The sequence below is a fragment of the Aquarana catesbeiana genome, linkage group LG04, assembly GCF_042186555.1.
Source record: "Aquarana catesbeiana isolate 2022-GZ linkage group LG04, ASM4218655v1, whole genome shotgun sequence".
In the NCBI taxonomy this organism is placed as follows: Eukaryota; Metazoa; Chordata; class Amphibia; order Anura; family Ranidae; genus Aquarana; species Aquarana catesbeiana.
The window spans coordinates 618,196,636-618,217,903 of NC_133327.1; the positions used below are offsets into that span (position 1 = coordinate 618,196,636).

At 45.3% G+C, this 21,268-nt stretch overlaps 1 protein-coding gene across 2 annotated transcripts in view; it reads right to left on the bottom strand.

Moving 5' to 3' along the window:
- Positions 1-21,268, bottom strand: part of XDH (xanthine dehydrogenase) — a 195,238-nt gene that overhangs the window by 87,655 nt on the left and 86,315 nt on the right. For both annotated transcript variants that reach the window (XM_073628291.1, XM_073628292.1), the window contains exon 15: positions 12,382-12,556. In XM_073628291.1, the coding sequence (XP_073484392.1) occupies positions 12,382-12,556 (175 nt within the window). The remainder of the gene's footprint in view (positions 1-12,381; positions 12,557-21,268) is intronic.

Sequence of the window (21,268 nt, forward strand, 5' to 3'; positions counted from 1 at the left end):
ACTGAGGCTTCGGTCAGTCAAAGAAGGAGCGGTGAGGAAGGTGGCCGTCTGACCGATGCGTTCAGGCAATTTTTTAGTCCGTAGCCCCAAGGTATGATCGGTTCCAGCAACCATCACCAGCGTCTGTTTTACATGGTGCAGGAATACCTAGGGGCAAGATCTGACTTGGACACCTTTCCCACCGAAAATCCTCTGGGTTACTGGGTCTTGAGGATGGATCACTGGCCAGAGCTTGCACAGTATGCAATTGAGCTACTGGGTTGTCCTGCATCCAGCGTTCTTTCGGAACACACATTCAGGGCTGATGGAGGCTTTGTAACCGATCACAGGGTGCGCCTGTCCACCGACTCGGTCGATCGACTGACCTTCATAAAAATGAATCAGTCTTGGATCACCACCAGCTACCAAGCACCTGATGCTGGTGTAACCAAATAATTTTTTTTGAAATGTCAGATCCATTCATGGCTACTATAGTATCTGTTTGGGGTTGCAGTGTTGTGGCACCAGCACCAGTGACTAAGGCCCAATTTTTCAGCCCCTGTTTAACAGGGGCGTATAATTACAATTTTGATGCAATATTTTGCAGGAGGGCTCATACCTGCGCTCCAACTAAAGTATCTGTGAGGGGTTGCAGTGTTATGGCACCAGTGCCTAAGGCCCAATTTTTGCAACATACTCCTCCATGGCCTTATCCTCCAAGACAAAGGGTAAACCCGGCCACGAGGGGGTATGGCACCAGGTTGCAGGTCAATTGCACAATCATACGGCCAGTGTGGAGGCAAACTACCGGCTTGACCTTTGTCAAACACATCGCTAAAATCGTGATACTCCTCCGGCAGGGAGGAGAGTGAAGAGGTGCACAGGACCTTGGCTACCTTCTGGAAGCATGTCTTACTGCAGTGTGGCGACCAGGAGAGAACCTTAGCATGCAGCCAATCAAAAGAGGGGTTTTGCCTCTGTAACCAAGGATAACCAATAACCAGCGGAAACTTAGATGAGGAAATAACTTGGAATTGGATTATCTCATGGTGAAGAGCCCCTACGGCCATGGACAACGGCCATGAAGCCTCAATGGCAAATGGAGTGTCACGCAGCTGCAGCGGAATCGAGTGCTTCAATACAAAGGCAGCATCAATGAACAGGCTTGCAGCCCCAGAGTCGATTAGAACCTATATCTCGACGGACGACTCAGCCCAAGTAAGGGTGACCGAAACCAAGGGCTTATCCATCTGGATAACTGGGGACGAAACCATGCCACCTAGGGTCTGTCCATGACAGGACCTCATGGTTTGGGCATTCCCTGGACGGGTAGGACAAGACTTCAAAAAGTGACCTGCCTGGCCACAATAAAGGAACAATCTCTCCCTCCTCCTAAAAGTTCTCTCATCCACAGAGAGACGCGTGAAACCCAAGTGCATGGGTTCACCTTCACTGACCGACTCGGTACCAGGAGGCATGGGAGGTGAGGGAGGCACGGGTGGGACTGCAAAGCTCGGAGACAAACTTACAGGAGGCTTCCGCAAGCACTTCTTAAAAGAGAGTCTCTCTCTGAGTTTGGAGTCATTAAGGATGGCAAACGTGATCAATTTCTCCAGCTCAGTGTGTATATCTCAAGCTACTATCTCATCCTTGATGGTATTGGAGAGACCATGAGAAAAAGCAGCCACAAGGGCCTCATTGTTCCAAGCATCCTTTGCTGCCAGAGTACGGAATTCAATGGCGTAATCGGTAACAGATCTTGCACTCTGATGCACATGAGGGACTTGGCAGCGTACGGGAACATCAAATACTCTTTTAAAGGAAGTCACAAACTCAGGGTAACTCAAAACAACAGTTTTGCATCTCCCATAGAGGGTTTGCCCAGGCAAAGGCTCTCTCAGAAAGCAAAGATATCACAAAACCTACTTTGCTTCTGTCCGTGGGAAACCCCTGGGGCAGCATCTCAAAGTATATGTCAACCTGGTTGAGAAAACCTCTGCATTGGACTGGATCACCTCCAAATCGCTGGGGAAGTAGAGCGGAACCAGACATCCCTCTTATAGTAGCAATACGCAAGGTGGGTGCCTGCACAGAGATTGGAGCAACAGCAGGAACAGCCTGCAACACAGGTTGTACCGGAGCAGCCACAGTGGAATATTCCAGATGAGTCGTGTGACTCAGGAGTGTTTGTGACGTCATGGTAAACTGATCCATGCGGTGATCTTGCTCATCCAATCTGGAAAAAATATTACCAACAAGTGTTTTGACTGTATCTTCTGAATTCATGGTCTTCGCTTACTGTCCAGAAACCATTAAATCAGACCGAGACAGAAGTACAGTTAGATCACACTAGTTTAATAATAAAAGTAAATAGAACAAACATAGTCAAAACATAGCCAATGGTTTGGTAACCGGAATGGATAATCAGCCAAGCCAGAAGGTCAGGGATCAGTGTAGTGAAACAGCAAGCAGGATCTGGAGCCAGAAGGGATGTCAGCCAAGCAAGTCTTTAAACAGGAACACAGGAGATAGTCTCTGTGATGTTGACCAAGGCGAAGGCAGAAATCCTCTGGGCTGGACGGCTTAAGTAGGCAGGACTGATGACAGGATATCATCAACAGCTGAGTAACTGTGGAGAGATAGGAGCTGGCAATTAGCTGACAGCTGAGCAGCCAGCTCAGAGAAGGAAGGGATGAGCCCGGCCCTGACAACTATATGGCGTTAAACTGGCAGTAACGCATACAGAAGTAAATGGCGTTAAACTTATAGTACGCACAAAACTATATGACATTAAACTGGCAGTAATGCACACAGAAGTAAATGGCGTTAAACTTGCAGTAACGCACAAAACTATGTGGCGTTAAACTGGCAGTAACATACACAAAACTATATGGCGTTAAACTGGCAGTAACGCACACAGAACTATATGGCGTTAAACTGGCAGTAACGCACAAAACTATATGGCGTTAAACTGGCAGTAAAACACACAGAAGTAAATGGCGTTAAACCTGCAGTGACGTACAAAACTATATGGCGCTAAACTGGTAGTAACGCACACAGAACTACATGGCGTTACACTGGCAGTAACGCACACAAAACTATATGGCGTTAAACTGACAATAACGCACACAGAAGTAAATGGCGTTAAACTGGCAATAACGCACACAGAAGTAAATGACGTTAAACTGGCAGTAACGCTCACAGAAGTAAATGGCGTTAAACTGGCAGTAACACACACAGAACTATATGGCGTTAAACTGTCAGTAATGCACACAGAATTATATGGCGTTAAACTGGCAGTAACTCACACAAAACTATATGGCGTTAAAATGGCAGTAACACACACACAGCTATATGGCATTAAACTGGCAGTAACGCACACAGAAGTAAACTCACACTATACCTAGACTGACACTAAACTAATATTCTACACTGACGATTGAAACAAAATAGCACAGTATCGCATACTAACTAACTAATAGCATTGAACAGAGCCCTGCTCTATCTTTCTCCTCGCCGAAATCACACTGAAAATGGCTGCCATCGAAAGAATACTTTTATACTGTGGGGTGTGAATGAGCCATGATTGGATAAAGTCATGATGACAGTGTCCAATCATGACTCTGACAGTGCTCTGTGCCCTGATTGGCTGAAGCGTTCACTGATTCAGCCAATCAGGGCATGCAATGCACTGTTCAGCGCTGCAATGCATTGTGGTCGGTTCGGGGGGGGGCGAACAAATGGTCGAACGACCCGTTTGTTCGGATGTTCGCCGAACTTCCGAACAATGAAAGTTTGGCCCGAACTTATGCTCAGACCGAACCGTTCACCCATCCCTATAGTTGCCTTGGCCTATTGATAGGAGATCAATTGCCTCCACCCTAATTAGGGAATTGCTGCACTTCTCTCTTCTGTCACTAGATGGGTATCTGGTAGCATTAGATAAGACAAGGGCATTGCAAGGACAGATTAGGAATAGATAGGGTGTCTTGGGCCAATGGCCAGGGATTTTCTTGGGTCCCTTGGCCTACTGGGAGAGCCTATTTATTTGGGTTAGGTCAGATAATCGGGGTTCTGTGCCATCTGGACGGCTGTCTGGGTGGATGTGTGTTGTATTGCCCCAGGCTGCAAGGCCAGAGCCTGAGGCCCATCTTGGGGACATCTGGCTGCTGGACTTTCTGAGGGCCTATCCAGAAGCAGGAGAGCAGCGTAGGGTTCGGATTTCGGCTTGCAGTCCAACCAGAAGTGACAGTTCTGCCGGCCGGAGAACCTGTCATGGTCTGAGGTAGAGGGGAAGCTGTCGCCACTAAGGGACCATCCACTTTGTTACCAGGGACCATCGTGAGTAGCTGAAGCAAGTACCAGAGCAGCATTCTCACCAACCGGGGACAGTGAAGAATTGGGAACCTTCAGCAGGTGTCAAGCCAGGGACCCAGCCAGCGGAGGTGACGCTTGCAGAGCAGCCTTTTGTGTCAAGCTAGGGACCGAGCAGGCCAGTGGGGTGATGCTTGAGAAGTATCTTGGATGCCAAGCTAGGAACCCAGCAGGGATGCAGGGGTGACGCTTGAGGAAGATACTGAGCGAGAAGGTTGGAAGAGCTCAGGAGACCCAGTGGCAGTGGATCAGCAAGTCTATTGAAAGAGACTGGGAGCTCAGTTGAGTGAAGATCTACAATAGGAGATTGTAGAGGAAGTGAAAGAGTTCATTGTGACCTTTGTTAGGAAATGTTCAAGATTGTTTCCATAGGAGACAGCGTGTCTACACATGCAGATGTGGTGTCTGGCTGGGTGCCTTTCCCTGCATGGCTGTCTACCCAATTAACATTGCAACTACTAAAGGATGTCCTGGCCCTAAACCATCTCTCCCACAGTTCTGTTTAACAGACAATGAATCTCTTTGCATTCAAGAAGTGTCTAGTGCCCATGAATCTACCTTGCATTACACCCACCATGCCTCATAACCCACTCTACATAGAAGGATGTCAGCTATCCCTAACTCTGGAGGTTCTCATTAGACTAAAGGGGACCCGGGAGTTGGCTACAATAGCAAATTAATGCATATACACTGTTTTTTGCAATGAAAAGATTTTTATTTTTTATTCTCTAATGAAATGTTACAAAAAAGTAACAAAATAAAAAACACACTTTGTTTATTTTGATCAGTGTATTACTGTAGATAAAATATAAACTTTATTCTATCACTTATCCCATTTAACCAGTTGCCAACCGGCCCATAGCCAAATGACGGCTGCAGGGCGGTTGGATAACTCTGGGATCACGTCATAAGACGTGATCCCAGAAAACAGCTCCCGCACGCCCCCTGGGGCGCGCACACGGGAACATCCGTGACCACGCATCACGGATCGCGGCTGTTTACCATGTGATCGCTCCGTCAAATGACGGAGTGATCACATGTAAACAAACCGGCATCATCTCATGACACCGGTTCCTCTCTCCCCTCTCTGTACCGATCGGTACAGAGGGGGAGGGATCGGATGGGAGCAGCGCTGTGGGCTGGATGTGTAGTGCCCACAGCGCTGCTCAGTGACATGTGCAGTCACATCCATCCATCCATCCCTCCATGCTCAGCCATCCCCCCCATGCTCAGCAATACCCAGCACTACTCTGCAATATTCTGCAATTCCCTGTGCAATACTCTGCAATGCCCCGCAATACTCTGCAATACCCCGCAATACTCTGCAATACTCTGCAATACTCTGCAATTCCCTGTGCAATACTCTGCAATGCCCCGCAATACCCCGCAATACTCTGCAATACCCCGCAATACTCTGCAATACCCCGCAATACCCCGCAATACTCTGAAATACCCTGCAATACCCCGCAATACTCTGCAATACTCTGCAATACCCTGCAATACTCTACAATACCCCGCAATACTCTGCAATACTCTGCAATGCCCCGCAATACTCTGCAATACCCTGCAATGCCCTGCAATACCCCACAATACTCTGCAATACTCTGCAATGCCCCACAATACTCTGCAATGCCCCGCAATACTCCACAATGCCCCGCAATACTCCACAATACTCTGCAATGCCCAGCAATACTCTGCAATACCCTGCAATACCCCGCAATACCCTGCAATACTCTTCAATACCCCGCAATACTCTGCAATGCCCTGTAATACTTTGCAATGCCCCGCAATACTCTGCAATACCCCGCCATACTCAGCCATACCCAGCCATACTCTGCCATACCCAGCCATACTCTGCAATACTCCGCCATACCCCGCCATACCCAGCCATACCCAGCCATACTCTGCCATACCCAGCCATACTCTGCAATACCCAGCCATACTCTGCCATACCCAGCCATACTCTGCCATACCCAGCCATACTCTGCAATACTCGGTGATACCCAGCCATACTTTGCCATGCTCAGCCATGCTCTGCTATACTCGGCCTCTGTATGTGGACAGGCTGTGGAAGTCTCACACATGTGGTATAGCCGTACTCAGGAGGAGTAGGAGAATCTATTTTGGGGTGTCATTTTTGGTATGTACATGCTATGTTTTAGAAATATTGTATAAATGGACAACTTTGTGTTAAAAAAAAAATGTGTTTTAACCACTTCCTGCCCGCCGGCCATCATACGACATCCTTGACTTTGTGCAGGGATATCTGAATGATGGGTGCAGCTACAGGCCTCATTCAGATATCAGCTTTTTCAGCTGGCGATTCCCTACACCCAGGGCCAGATTAAGAGCAACATGGGCCTGGTGCTAAGGATTTTGGTGGGCCTTTTTATGAAAATAAATAAAATGAAAACGCAAACAATTTTTTGTTGAATTAAATTAAATTAAAGAGAGAGAGGGGTGTGAGAGAGTGGTTGAGAGAGAGAGGAGGAGGGGGGGGGGTTATAGCGAGATAGGGGGCTGAAAGAGAGGGGATGAGAGGGAGGGGAAAAGAGAGAGAAAGGCGTTGAATGAGAGAGATGGGGACGAGAGAGAGGGGGTGAGAAAAAGGGGAATAGAGAGAGGGTGAAAGAGAGAGAGGGTGGTAGGAAAGAGGGGGTTGAAGGGGGCAAGAGAGAGAGAATGGGGGATGAAGGGGGTGAGAGAGAGAACAGGGTGAAAGAGGGGATGAGAGAGAGAGAGGGGGTGAAAGAGAGAGAGAGAGGGGGGTGAGTCTGTGGGGGGCACAGCATAGTACATTACACGGGGGGGGGGGATAGCACAGTACATTACATGGTTGGCACTACACATTACATGGTGGATACATGGATACAGCACATTTAATGGTGGGCGAAGCACAGCACATTACATGGTGGGCACAGCACATTACACTGTTGGCACTGCCCAATACAGCACATTACAAGGTAGGCACAGTACATTATATGGTGGGCACAGCACATGACATGGTTGGTACTGCACAACACAGCACATTGCATGGTGGGCACAACACAGCACATGCACACGGTGGGCACAGGACCTTATATGGTGGGCACAGCACATGACATGGCGGGCACAGCTGAGCACATTACATGGTGGGCACTGCACATTACATTATATGGTGGGCACAGCATATTATATGGTGGGTACTGCACATGGCATGGTGGGCACTGCACAGCACATGACAAGGTGGGCACTGCATGACACCACATGATATGGTGGGCACTGCATGACACAGCACAGCACATTACATTGTGAGCACAGCACATTAATTGGTGGACACCGCACATGACATGGTGAGCCCTGCATACAACATTCCATTGTGGGTACTGCACGGCACATGCCATGGTGGACAATGTACAGCACATTACATGCTGGGTACAGCACATTACATGGTAAGCACTGCATGGCGCAGCACATGACATGGTGGGCACAACACAGCACGACAGGGTGGGCACTGCACAGTAATTTACATGGTGGGCACTGCACATGACACGGTTGGCACTGCATGGCACAGCACATTACATGGTGGGTACAGCGCATTACATGGTGGGCACTGCATGACACAGCACATGACGTGGTGGGCACAGCGCATTACATGGTGGGCACTGAATGGCACAACACATTACATGGTGGGCACTGCATGGCATAGCACATTTCATGGTGGGCAATGCAACTGCACATTACATGTTAGGAACTGCACATGACATGGGCACTGCTGAACAGCCCAGCACATTGCACAGTGGGCACAACACACTACATGCTGGGCACAACACATGGCAGGGTGGGCACAGCACATGGCATGGTGGGAACTGCACATGACATGGTGGGCACTGCATGGCACATCACATTACATGGTGGGCACTGTACATTACTTGGTGGGATCACTGCATGGCACAGCACATTACATGGTGGGCACTGCAATGTACAGCACATGACATGGTGGGCACTGCAATGTACAGAACATGACATGGTGGGCACTGCACATTACATAGTGAGCACTGCAATGCACAGCAAATTACATACTGGGCACAGCACATTACATGGGGGGCACTGCAATGCACAGCACATGACATAGTGGGCACAGCACATTACATGGGGGGCACTGCAATGCAAAGCACATTACATGGGGGGCATTGCAATGCACAGCACATGACATGGTGGGCACAGCACATTACATGGGGGCACTGCAATGCACATGACATGACATGGTGGGCACAGCACATTACATGGGGGCACTGCAATGCACATGACATGACATGGTGGGCACAGCACATTACATGGGGGGCACTGCAATGCACAGCACATGACATGGTGGGCACAGCACATTACATGGGGGCACTGCAATGCACATGACATGACATGGTGGGCACAGCACATTACATGGGGGCACCGCAATGCACATGACATAGTGGGCACAGCACATTACATGGGGGCACTGCAATGCACATGACATGGTGGGCACAGCACATTACATGGGGGGCACTGCAATGCACATGACATGGTGGGCACAGCACATTACATGGGGGGCACTGCAATGCACATGACATGGTGGGCACAGCACATTACATGGGGGGCACTGCAATGCACATGACATGGTGGGCACAGCACATTACATGGGGGGCAATGCGCATGACATGACATGGTGGGCACAGCACATTACATGGGGGGCAATGCACATGACATGACATGGTGGGCACAGCACATTACATAGGGAGCAATGCACATGACATGACATGGTGGGCACAGCACATTACATGGGGGCACTGCAATGCACATGACATGACATGGTGGGCACTGGGCACAAGAGAGCACATTACATGGGGGGAAGCAGCAGTCTTTCCCCTAGCACAATAAAACACCTCCCTAACAAATGTACTAACCTTATCTCAACAACAGTATGGGAGATGTCCTTCCTCCCGGGCTTCTGCTGTTTAGAACATCAGCGCCCCTCCCCCAGACACTGAGGAGGATCTGTGTGAGTGGACAGATCCTGTGATAGGAGTCAGGAGGCATCGGCAGAGACAGGACTCGGCTGCACTGACACTTGTCTCCTCCATGTGTGCACAGAGGCCTCCTCTTCCTTCAGGCACACAGATATTGATAAGCCACTGCCATGGGCCTATATTGAGGGAGGGGCCTGGAGCTGCAGCTCCACCAGCCCCTATGTTAATCCGGCCCTGCCTACACCATGAGAATAATCATAGTGGCTGTTCCACTGCTTGATCGTTCTTACGGGAGGCGAGAGGGGACGCCCCCCCCTCCCGCCGCCCTCAGGTGCTTCTACCGACTCACCGCTACGATCAAAGCCAGGATCGTTTTTGTTTTTGTTTTTATTTCAGGCTTCCCAGCCTAGAGGTGAGATGTGGGGTCTTATTGACCCCATATCTCACTGTAAAGAGAACCTGTCATGCCATATTCCTATTCCAAGGGATGTTTACATTCCTTGGAATAGGAATAAAAGTGATCAAAAAATTTATTTTTTGGAAAAAAAGCATCAAACTACAATTAATAAAGTAAAATGAACAAAAAAAGAAAAAAAGAAAAACATTTTTTTTCCCCTGTGTCCCGTGTGCTCGCATGCAGATGCGAACGCATACGTAAGTCCCGCCCACATATGAAAATGGTGTTCAAACCACACATGTGAGGTATCGCTGCGATCGGTAGAGCGAGAGCAATAATTTTGGCCCTAGACCTCCTCTGTAACTCACAACATGTAACCAGTAAAAAATTTTAAAGCGTCTCCTATGGGGATTTTTAAGTAGCGAAGTTTGGCGCCATTCCACGAGGGTGTGCAATTTTGAAGGGTGACATGTTAGGTATCTATTTACTCAGCATAACTTCATCTTTCACATTATGCAAAAATATTGGGCTAACTTTACTGTTTTGTTTTGTTTGTTTTTTAAAGCACAAAACAGTTTTTTTTGTTAAAAAAAAAACGCGTTCGAAAAATTGCTGCACAAATACCGTGCGAGATAAAAAGTTGCAACGACCGCCATTGTATTCTCTAGGGTCTTTGCTAAAAAAATATATAATGTTTTGGGGTTCCATGTAATTTTCAAGCAAATAAATTATGATTTTTACATGTAGGAGAGAAATGTCAGAATTGGCCTGGGTGCTCCAGAACGCCTGAAGTTGCTCCCTGCATGTTGGGCCTCTGTATGTGGCCACACTGTGTAAAAGTCTCACACATGTGGTATCACCGTACTCGAGAGTAATAGCAGAATGTGTTTTGGGGTGTAATTTGTGGTGTGCATATGCTGTGTGTGTGAGAAATAACCTGCTAATATGACAATTTTGTGAAAAAAAAAAGAAAAAAAAATCTTGATTTTGCAAAGAATTGTGGGAAAAAATGACAACTTCAAAAAACTCATCATGCATCTTTCTAAATACATTGGAATGTCTTCTTTCCAAAAAGGGGTATTTGTACTTTTCTGGCATGTTAGGGTCTCAAGAAATGAGATAGGCCATCTGTACTTCAGGTGTGATCAATTTTCAGATATTGGCACCATAGCTTGTGGACTCTATAACTTTCACAAAGACCAAATAATATACACCGATTTAGGTTATTTTTACCAAAGTTATGTAGCGGTATAAATTTTGGCCAAAATATATTTAGAAAAAATTACTAATTTGCTAAATTTTATAACAGAAATGAAGAAAAATGCATTTTTTTACAGAATTTTCGGTCTTTTTTCTTTTATAGCGCAAAAAATAAAGAACCCGCTGGTGATTAAATACCACCAAAAGAAAGCTCTATTTGTGTGAAAAAAAGAACAAAAATTTAATTTGGGTACAGTGTTGCATGACTGAGTATTTGTCATTCAAAGTGTGAGAGCACCGAAAGCTGAAAATTGGTCTGGTTATTAAGGGGGTTTAAGTGCCCAGTGGTCAAGTGGTTAAAATTACACTAAAATCGCTATTCTGATACAAAGCAAAGTTGCAAAATAAGTGTACTTTAAAAAACTTTTTGGGCATGTGTCCACAAAAAGTTGAAGTAAATTTCCAACCGAAACATTTTCTTTTCTTTTATTTTAGATAGGGGGTTAGAACCTCTCTCAGGTTTTCACTGCTAACCTCAGCTTCGTTTTCAGTAGGTGTTTATTTTGCAGATTTTCCTTCACTTACTGTCTAGTGAAATAGTTTTTACCAGGGAAAAAAGTCCTAGCCAAAAAAAAGAAATAAAAAAAAGGACCTTAAAATAGCATTTCAGTCAAATCCTAACTATGCTTAAACCTGCTCCCACCCCATTCTAAGCCTATTCTAACTATCCTATGAAGAGAAGATGTCTATACTTACTTATTCTGAGGATGCTCTGGTCCAGTCACATGATCGGTTCCCAGCACTGGCTTCAGTCTAGAGGAGGGACACTCGACAACAGCTGCCCCATAGTAAGCCTGTGGGGGACATATTTGCACAGGCTCTGCAGCCATTGCAGGTGATCTGTCCTATTCACCGAAGCCAGCCACTGGAGAGATCACGTGACTGGCCAAAGGACCCTCAGGATAGGTAAGTCTACACATCTTTCCTTTACAGGGTAGTTAGAATAGGCTTAGAATGGGAGTGGGAGAAGATTTAGGTATATTGACTGGAATTCTACTTTAAAGTAATGCCAAAAACATGTTTCCTGATTTTTTTTCCCTTTATTTAAAGAAAATTATGTCTGTTTCATATTAAGTTCTCATTCAATCCATTTTCATTCAATCTATTTTTTTGGCACAATCTATTAAAGTGAAAATTGTACAAGTAAATGGGACACCCTAATATGCTGTTAAAAGCACTGGAAACTACTTGGACTTCTTTTATGGTTTCCTATAGAACATGACCTATTAAAATATTGATTCAAGGTGATCAGAAAATTCCCATATTTCACTGATATAGGCATATTAAGTCAACAGAATTATCATATGAGTTGCCTGAAATGTACATAGGTCTCCCTTGGACATTTTGTTTTCCAACTCCAAGGAAAAATGGTCATATATTTGCACTTACATTTCCGTTCAGAACTTGTTCCAGCTTCTGCAGAATCGTGAGATAAAATTTGAAGAAAAAGCTGAGGGTTAGCGCCTGTCGAAATTCCACCATCCCGCCTGGAGCGCTGGGGGACAGTGTCATCTCTTTGGACAGTATTCGGCAGGCATCTTGTAGCAAACTGTCGTTCCATTCCCTGCATGGATAGAAATGTGATTGGATGAAGAGAATTCTTTTGCCTGCTACTCTATACCTCTTCCAACAGTTTTTTTTTTAATCAAAAAGGTGTTTATTGTACAAAAGCAAGAGGGCACATACAAAACAGAAATGTATACAGACAGGCCATAGAAATAGCCTTGGCATTTGTACAAATACAGGGAATACTTATTCAAGCTCAATACCATAGCTGATATAAGTGCATAGTACAACTTCCATCTTGCCTTTTGCATTAGCTTCAAAAAGGAGAAGAAATAACAACAACAAAAAAAAACAAAAAAAAAAAAACAAATATAAACCAGTTCGACCTGATAATGCCATTATACCGTTTCTCGTGGTACATATCCCAACACCTGTAAACTCCTTACCACTAAGGTCACTAGTCTACTACGTCACTCCCTAATGTGTGTCAACCAGAACATGCATTGCACATTTTTACATTCCTCGCCTTTGGACTATCAACATTGTACCAGCCTGTGGAGGACCAGTTGTGGAGGAGCTACTTTTTTTCCCGTATAAGAATGTCGTTAACCGCCTGGATCCACTGTTTGCTCGTCGGAATCCAGGCAGACAGCCAATATCTCGCTACTAGCTTCCTTGCCAAATAGAGTAATCTAATAAGAACAATGTATGTATGAGGGGAATACAAGTTCTCATCTAGAGCTCCCAGCAAGCACACCAGTGGATCCATGGGCAGCTGAACCTGAAAGATAGAATTGATTATTGCGACCACTTTGTTCCAATATCTCACAAGTTTGGGACACTTCCACAACATGTTCAGGAAGTCTCCTGGATGAACCGGACACTTAGGACATATGGGTGTGTCTCTACTTCCCCAATGGTGTAGTTGTACCGGAATCCTATACACTCTATATAGTATAAACAATCGCTACAGTTTTTGTGCCACCGACACTGACACCAGGGGTCCAGCATTCAATATTTGTTCCCTTTGCTCCCCGTCAATGGGACCAATATCATTTTCCAATTTCTCCCTGCAGGGCAGAATATCAGGTGCCTGTATAAGAGCCAACATATAGGTTTTGGAGATGACACCTTTTTTTTCAGTTTCATCGAACACAGACTCCAAGCAGGTTGAGTCTACCAGGTGCAGGGACGAGCAATTGCTCTGAGATCGGACTGCGTGGCTCAGCCGAATATACTGATAGTGGAAATCGCCTAATAGTGGAAACTCCTCTCTCAGTTTCGTGTAGGATTTCAGGCCAGTCTCATCAAAAATTTGGGACAAATATTTAACCCCTGCCGCCTCCCACTGTGTGTGACCACTAAGTTTAACTAGCTCGGTGTAAGACCTGTTCCGCCAGATTGGCGTGCTAGGTAGGAAGCTATTGATTCCTAATCTCCGTTTGATACTACTCCAAAGTTTTTTTAAAAAGGCAGACTGTAGGGCATAGTGAAGGGGCCGCAGGGAAACTCATCTCCATATGAGATAGTGCAGAGTCGTAGTAGGGCTTATGAGTAAAGATTTAGAGGGATCCGATCCATCAGGCTGATTTCATCCTGTGAAGTTTTGTATCTGTGCAGCATAGAAATATGTTTGAGCATGAGGAACAGCCATTCCTCCTTGGTCTTTAGGGTACTGCAGGGTGGTAAGTTTTATCCTGGCTACCATATTTTTCCAGATTAAGATCTAAATTGAGAGTCAATACGTCAGAACCAGTATTTCGGTATCCACACCGGGGCATTGTGCAAAATATATAACAGTTGAGGGGCCCACATCATCTTAGTCAAGTTAGCTCTTCCAGTGACTGACAGCGGCAACTCACTTTAGGCAGCACACCACTTTAACCTCTTAAGGACCAGCCTCGTTTTAGATTTTATGTGTTTACATGTTTAAAACAGGTTTTTTTGCTAGAAAATTACTTAGAACCCCCAAACATTATATATGGTTTTTCTTCTAACACCCTAGAGAATAAAATGGCGGTAATTGCAATACTTTTTTTTTGCACCGTATTTGTGCAGCGGTCTTAAAAGCGCACTTTTTTTGGAAAAAATTCACTTTTTTGAATAAAAAAATAAGACAACAGTAAAGTTAGCCCAATTTTTTTTAATATTGTGAAATATAATGTTACGCCAAGTAAATTGATACCCAACATGTCACGCTTGAAAATTGCGCCTGCCCATGGCGTCAAACTTTTACCCTCAAAAATCTCCATAGGCAACGTTTAAAAAATTCTACAGGTTTCATATTTTGCGGTATAGAGGAGGTCTAAGGCAAGAATTATTGCTCTCGCTCTACCGGTCGTGGCGATACCCCACATGTGTGGTTTGACCACCGTTTTCATATGCGGGCGCTACTCACGTGTGCGTTCGCTTCTGCGCACAAGCTCGTCGGGACGGGGGTTTTTAAAAATTTTTTTTTATTTTTATTACTTATTTTACATTATTTTATTTATTTTTACACTGTTTTTTTAAAAAAAAATTGTGTCACTTTTATTCCTATTACAAGGAATGTAAACATCCCTTGTAATAGAAAAAAGCATGACAGGACCTGTTAAATATGAGATCTGGGGTCAAAAAGACCTCAGATCTCATATTTACACTAAAATGCAATAAAAAAAAAAAAAAGTCATTTAAAAAAATTACATTTGAAAAAATGTGCCTTTAAGAGGCATGGACGGAAGTGACGTTTTGACGTCGCTTTCGCTCAGCAGTGTCATGGAGACGAGTGGGAGCCATCTTAGCCTCACTCGTCTCCAGGCACAGGACGGAGACAGATGCGATCGCCTCCGCCGCTACCGACGGCTCCGGTAAGCGTCGGAGGGCACCAGATCGCGGCGGGAGGGGGGGCCCCTCTCCCGCCACCGATAAAAGTGATCTCGCGGCGAATCCGCCACAGGGACCACTTTTATCTGAAAGCCGGCCGCCGCACGAAAACTGGGATACTGGGGTTATGGCAGCTAGCTGCTGCCATAACAACGATATCCCCGTTCAAAGTTTGGACGTAGATCGTCATGCGGCGGTCGGTAAGTGGTTAAATTTCTGTAGTAGAGGCTTTAAATTAAGGGATATATAGTCCGTAGGGTCTTTTTTCACTACAATTCCTAAGTATTTAAAAGACTCTACCACCTGTATCCAGGCCACACTGTCTGGCAATGCGGGGAGATCATCCAGCGGGAGGAGCACTGATTTATGCCAATTAATGGCAAAACCAGAAAACTCTCCAAACAACTCGATGATTCCCATAGCAGTGATCAAGGAGCCATCCGTATCCCCTAAGTACAGTAAGGCATCATCAGCATATAACGAAAGTTTATCTTCTCTATGGTTCCATCTAAAGCCCACAATATCTGGTGATTCTCTGATCATAGCCGCCAAGGGTTCCAATGCGAGGGCAAAGAGCAGGGGTGATAATGGGCACCCCTGTCTAGTGCCCCGAAACAATGGAAAGGCCTCTGATAACATAACGTTTTTGCTAATCCTTGCTATTGGTGCTGCATATAAGAGTTTAATCCAGGATATAAACCCCTCCCCTAGGCCGAATATAGCCAACACTGCCCACAGATAGTTCCACTCCACGCTGTCAAATGCCTTGGCAGCGTTGAGGGAAAGAATCGCTCTATTTCCTGAGTTCTCTATTGGGAGCTGAACATTCAGGAAAAGCCTCCTAATATTTAGTGCCGTGGACCGTGCTGGGATAAATCCAGACTAGTCTACATGGACCAGTCTAGAAATAACCATAGCCAGTCTAGTTGCCAGTACTCGTGCCAAAATCTTGACATCTGAATTTAGCAACGATATGGGCCTGTAGGAGTCTGGCTGTAGAGAGTCCTTACCCGGCTTAGGAAGCACCACTACCACAACTTCCCCCATTGAATCCAGAAGGCGACCAATCTTAAAAGAGTCGTTCAATACATCTAACAGACCTGGCAATAGGGTTTTACCATACTGTTTGTATTTTTCTATCGGCAGTCCATCAGTGCCAGGGGCCTTACTATGAATGGCTTCTATATGCGCAGTGTCCTGTTGTGCTTTTGCGATCACTGCCAGGAGGTGACCTGTATCTTCCCCCTCATTGAAATAATTTTGTTTAATAAATAATCTCTTATTTTCAGCTGTATTTAAAGAGACCTGTTGATTTGGCCTCCAACCATGTACGTTCTGTGTTATCAGTGGAATCCTGTACATAGCGTGCTTCTGCTTCACTAGCTTCTTGCATGACAGTGTTTTCCCAGTCCTTAGTTGTAGTTTTGATTTTAAAGATCTGTATAATGATAAGTTCCCTCATATGAGCCTTCAAGGCATCCCACACCACTTTAGACTCGGCAGTACCCTTGTTAACATGCAAAAACTCAGTGATCGCCGGAGGAATGGAGATGCTGCAAATAACTCAAACCAGAAAGGGTTAACCTTCCAGAGTTTGTTCTGCTTCTTCTGGGAAAAATGAATTCCTATGATAGGGGGTGAGTGGTCTGATATATTCCTAGGGGCATAAGTTACAGAATCTATTCTATCCTGAGCCGCAACATTTCCCAGGCACATGTCAATGCGTGACAAACAGCAGGATGAAGCTGAGTAACATGAAAAGTTATGTACCCCTGAATTTCTTTCCCTCCATACATCCCTTAGCCCCAGTTCACAGATCAGTTTGGCAAAGGGAGTTGAACCACCTTGACCTACCCCACCTTTGGAATGAGACGTGAATCTATCTAGTTTCATGTCGAGCACATTGTTAAAGTCTTCCATTACTCATAGAGGTATGTTAGAGTGTGCCAATTTAGTCAAGCTATCTGGGGTGAATGGTGGAGGGATATATACATTATATATACATTAGCAATGATGCCACCTTACATAGTAAAAAATATACCGTCCTTGGTCATCAATTAGGGATTGTAACAATATAAAAGGCACCGTATTAGCTATTATTATGCTAACTCCCCTAAAATAGGTAGTGTGAGTGGAGTGAAACTGGGTTTGATAGCTGCCGCGTTTCAGGGCGGATAGCGTATCAAATTGCAAATGAGTTTCTTGCAGGCATGTGACTGCCGCAGCATACTTTTTCAGGGTGGAAAATAGGGCCACTCATTTCACTACATCACCCAGCCCTCTCACATTCCATGAGCGAATATTCAGTGCAGCAGTCATAGAACACAGGTATAACATCAATGAACACAATATAGCATACTATTGGCTGCTTTATCATTGCGGCATTACTCCAAGTAATAAGATTCACCTCTATAGACAGAAAATTACCCCTAGGACCCCAATATCTAAAAGCTATTATAGCAAGCAGTGTCAGCCAGTCCATCACACTTGCACAGACCACACATAGGCATCTCTTAATAAGGCAGTTGTCAGGTAAACAAATAGACGTCAAAACAGTTCGCTCCCTGCAACAGGCAGGGGTTAGAAAAAACTGAAAGCAATTCAAACAATAAAAAAAAAGAAAAAAATACTTGAAAAATTACTTATGGTTTCATATCACAAAAAAAGCCCTGCCTCTCAAAACTGTCGTAGAGGCAGAGGTCAACAAGAACGTGTCCTTATAGGACAAGGGGGGAACAGAGGGGGCCCGAACGTCTTGATTCAATCTTCAAGTCGAAGAAACTTGCATTTTTGTGCCTTCAACGGGACGCTGCATTGTGTTGTCTTCTAGAGTCTCGTCAGGCCACCTTTACAGAAGTATAAACAGTCTATAAGCATGGAGGTGGCACAATCGAAGGCCCTGTCTGAGTATCCCTGATCAGCCAGAAAAGAGACACCAACATCTAGACCGCAGGGGAGGGTGCTCTCTGCAGATAGTGTTCCACTCTGTCTAGCCAGGCAGAGGCAGTGGCTGGATTTTCAAAAAAGTGAGTCTCATCATTAGCCGCCACACGAAGTTTAGCTGGGTAAAGCATGGCATTAGTAAAGCATGGCAAGTAACAGCATATTTTCTAAATGGGCTTTTTCACCTCAGTGAATTTAGCTCGTCGGCGTTGCACATATGCAGAAAAATCCAGATAGAAGGATATTCACGAACGTGGGGGTTCACCAGGTCTGGGCGGTTTTGCTGGGACTCTGTCAGCCCTTTCCACTGCAAACATTTTGAAGAATGATTGTTCCCCAAAGGTGGTAGTCAGCCAGCATTCTATAAAAGCCACGGGGTTCTTCCCTTCTGCTCTCTCTGGGATCCCCACTGCTCTCACGTTGTTTCGTCTGAGTCTATTTTCCATGTCCTCTAAGCGGGCAGTGTGGCCAGAGGAGTGAGACTGCAGGTGATGTACTTCCCTCAGCAATGGCGCCACTTCATCCTCCACATTGCTCAGTCTCCCCTCCAATGCAGTGGTACAGTCACGTAGCTTCTGCATATCATGCCTGACTAGATTAATCTCCAGTTTCACCTCTTTAATTTCTGTGGTCAGGGCAGTAATAGCTGTATTGCAAGAAGTAACTGCAGACAGAATATCTCTCAGTGTGGGTTCAGTGGCAGGCTCTGCTGGGTTAGCTGTGCTCATGGCTGCAGGGAGGGGGGCCTGTGTACTCACTGTGTCCCACCCTGTTGTATCTGCATGATCCTCCTGCCAAGCCGCCCCTGGGACCTCCATATCCTCCTGCTCATCCAGATCCAAAGATAGGAAGTCATTCTTGGGAGGATTGTCCTTGGCTCCCAGCTTGGTGAAAAGCCTAATAGCTGCTTCCTTCGCCGAGTGTGTGGAGTGGGCGCCATCTTGCTCCACATGTTCCGCTGCTGATAAGGAGTCTTTTCCCTGCCAGGACATCTCTGTACAGGCTCTCCAGGTATCGGAGTGTAGAGCGGGCTATCGGCACCTTGTGCAGCTGTTAGGCAGTCTTTAAAGCGGTCTCAAGAGTGTATTATCAGGATAGTTGGTAGGATGTTTGGCGGAGCTAGAGCTCTGTGCTTTCTACTCCATTAGCTGCAAGCCACGCCCCCGCTTCCAACAGTTTTGGTAGCTCAAACCCATGTACAGCCCAGGGCTAAACTACTCAAGACCTTGAAAGCCACAAGTTCTGACATTTTGTCATGTGTTTAAAAGAGAGCAGTAGAGTAATGCTCAAAACCTGCCAAAACATTTTATTTTATTTGGATACAGTTGGGAAGGGTTAGAGGCTCAGTTTTCATTGCAATCTCTATCTACAGTGGATTTAAAAAGTCTACACTCCCATGTTAAAATGTCAGGCTTCTGTGATGTAAAAAAATGAGACAAAGATAAATAATTTTCAATTTTTTTTCCACCTTTAATGTGACCTATAAACTGTACAACTCTGTTGAACAACAAACTGAAATCTTTTAGGTGGAGGGAAGTAAAAAATAAAAAAATAAAAAAATATGGTTGCATAAGTGTGCCCACCCTTATGCCCCGTACACACAACCGTAAATTCTGCCAGCAAAAGTCTGATGTGAGCTTTTGGTCGGAAATTCCGACCGTGTGTATGCTCCATCAGACTTTTGCTGGCGGAATTTCCACCAGCAAAAGATAGAGAGCAGGTTCTCTATTTTTCTGACGGAAAAAGTTCCTATCGGAAATTCCGATCGTCTGTAGCAATTCCGACGCGCAAAATTCCTACACATGCTCGGAAGCATTGAACTTCATTTTCTCAGCTCGTCGTAGTGTTGTACATCACAGCATTCTTGACAGTCGAAAGTTCAAAGAACTGTTGTGTGACCGTGTGTATGCAAGACAAGCTTGAGTGGAATTCTGTCCGAAAAACCATCCAAGATTTTTCAGACGGAAATTCTGCTCGTGTGTACGTGGCATTACACTAATACTTTGTTGAAGCACCTTTTGATTTTATTGCAGCACTCAATCTTTTTGGGTTTGAGTCTATCAGCATATAAAGAAGAAAGGAGGGTGCACTGACCTTGTACATTACCAAAGATAAAATGTATTAAAAAGTGTAACAGCAGTGATCATACTGACAGACGTGATAAAACGGCTTGTCAATACATCAGCAAATGGAACCGTGTCTCTAGACACCTGCAATGTTAGGGGGGACCAGATGGCTTACGCCGCTTTGGTTCTGAGGAAGAGGGTCCTCCCTCGAAACACGTAAGCTGTTTGCAATGCCATATGGTCCCCCCTAATATCCGGTCCAGGTTGCAGGTGTTTAGTGACACGGTTCCATTTACTGGTGTATTGACAAGCCTTTTTATCACGTCTGTTTGTGAGTATGTTCACTACTGTTACACTTTTTAATAAATTTTATCTTTGGTAATGCACAAGGTCAGTGAGCCCTCCTTTCTTCTTTATATGTTTCAGTTCTAAGGATACCCATTGTTCTGAGGAGGGCAGCAAGACCATTGACATTCCACATTTAATCCAAAGGGTTGGCTGCACCACTTATCCATAGACTAAACCCCCAAGCGCAGGAGATTGTGTTGCATGGCACATCTTGACTTGGCAATATTTGCCCACTCTTCTTTGCATAAAACATTCCAAACCTGTCAGATTGCGAGGGCATCTCCTGTGCAAGCCCTCTTCAGATCACCCCACAGATTTTCAATCTGATTTATGTCTGGGCTCTGGCTGAGCCATTCCAAAACTTGAATCTTCTTCTGGTGAAGCCATGCCTTTGTTGATTTGGATGTATGTTTTAGGCCATTCTAATACTGAAAGGTGAAGTTCCACTTCATGTTCAGCTTTCTCGTAGAAGCCTGAAAGTTTTGTGCCAATATTGACTGGTATTTGGAACTGGTCATAATTCCCTCTACCTTGACTGTTCCAGCTGAAGA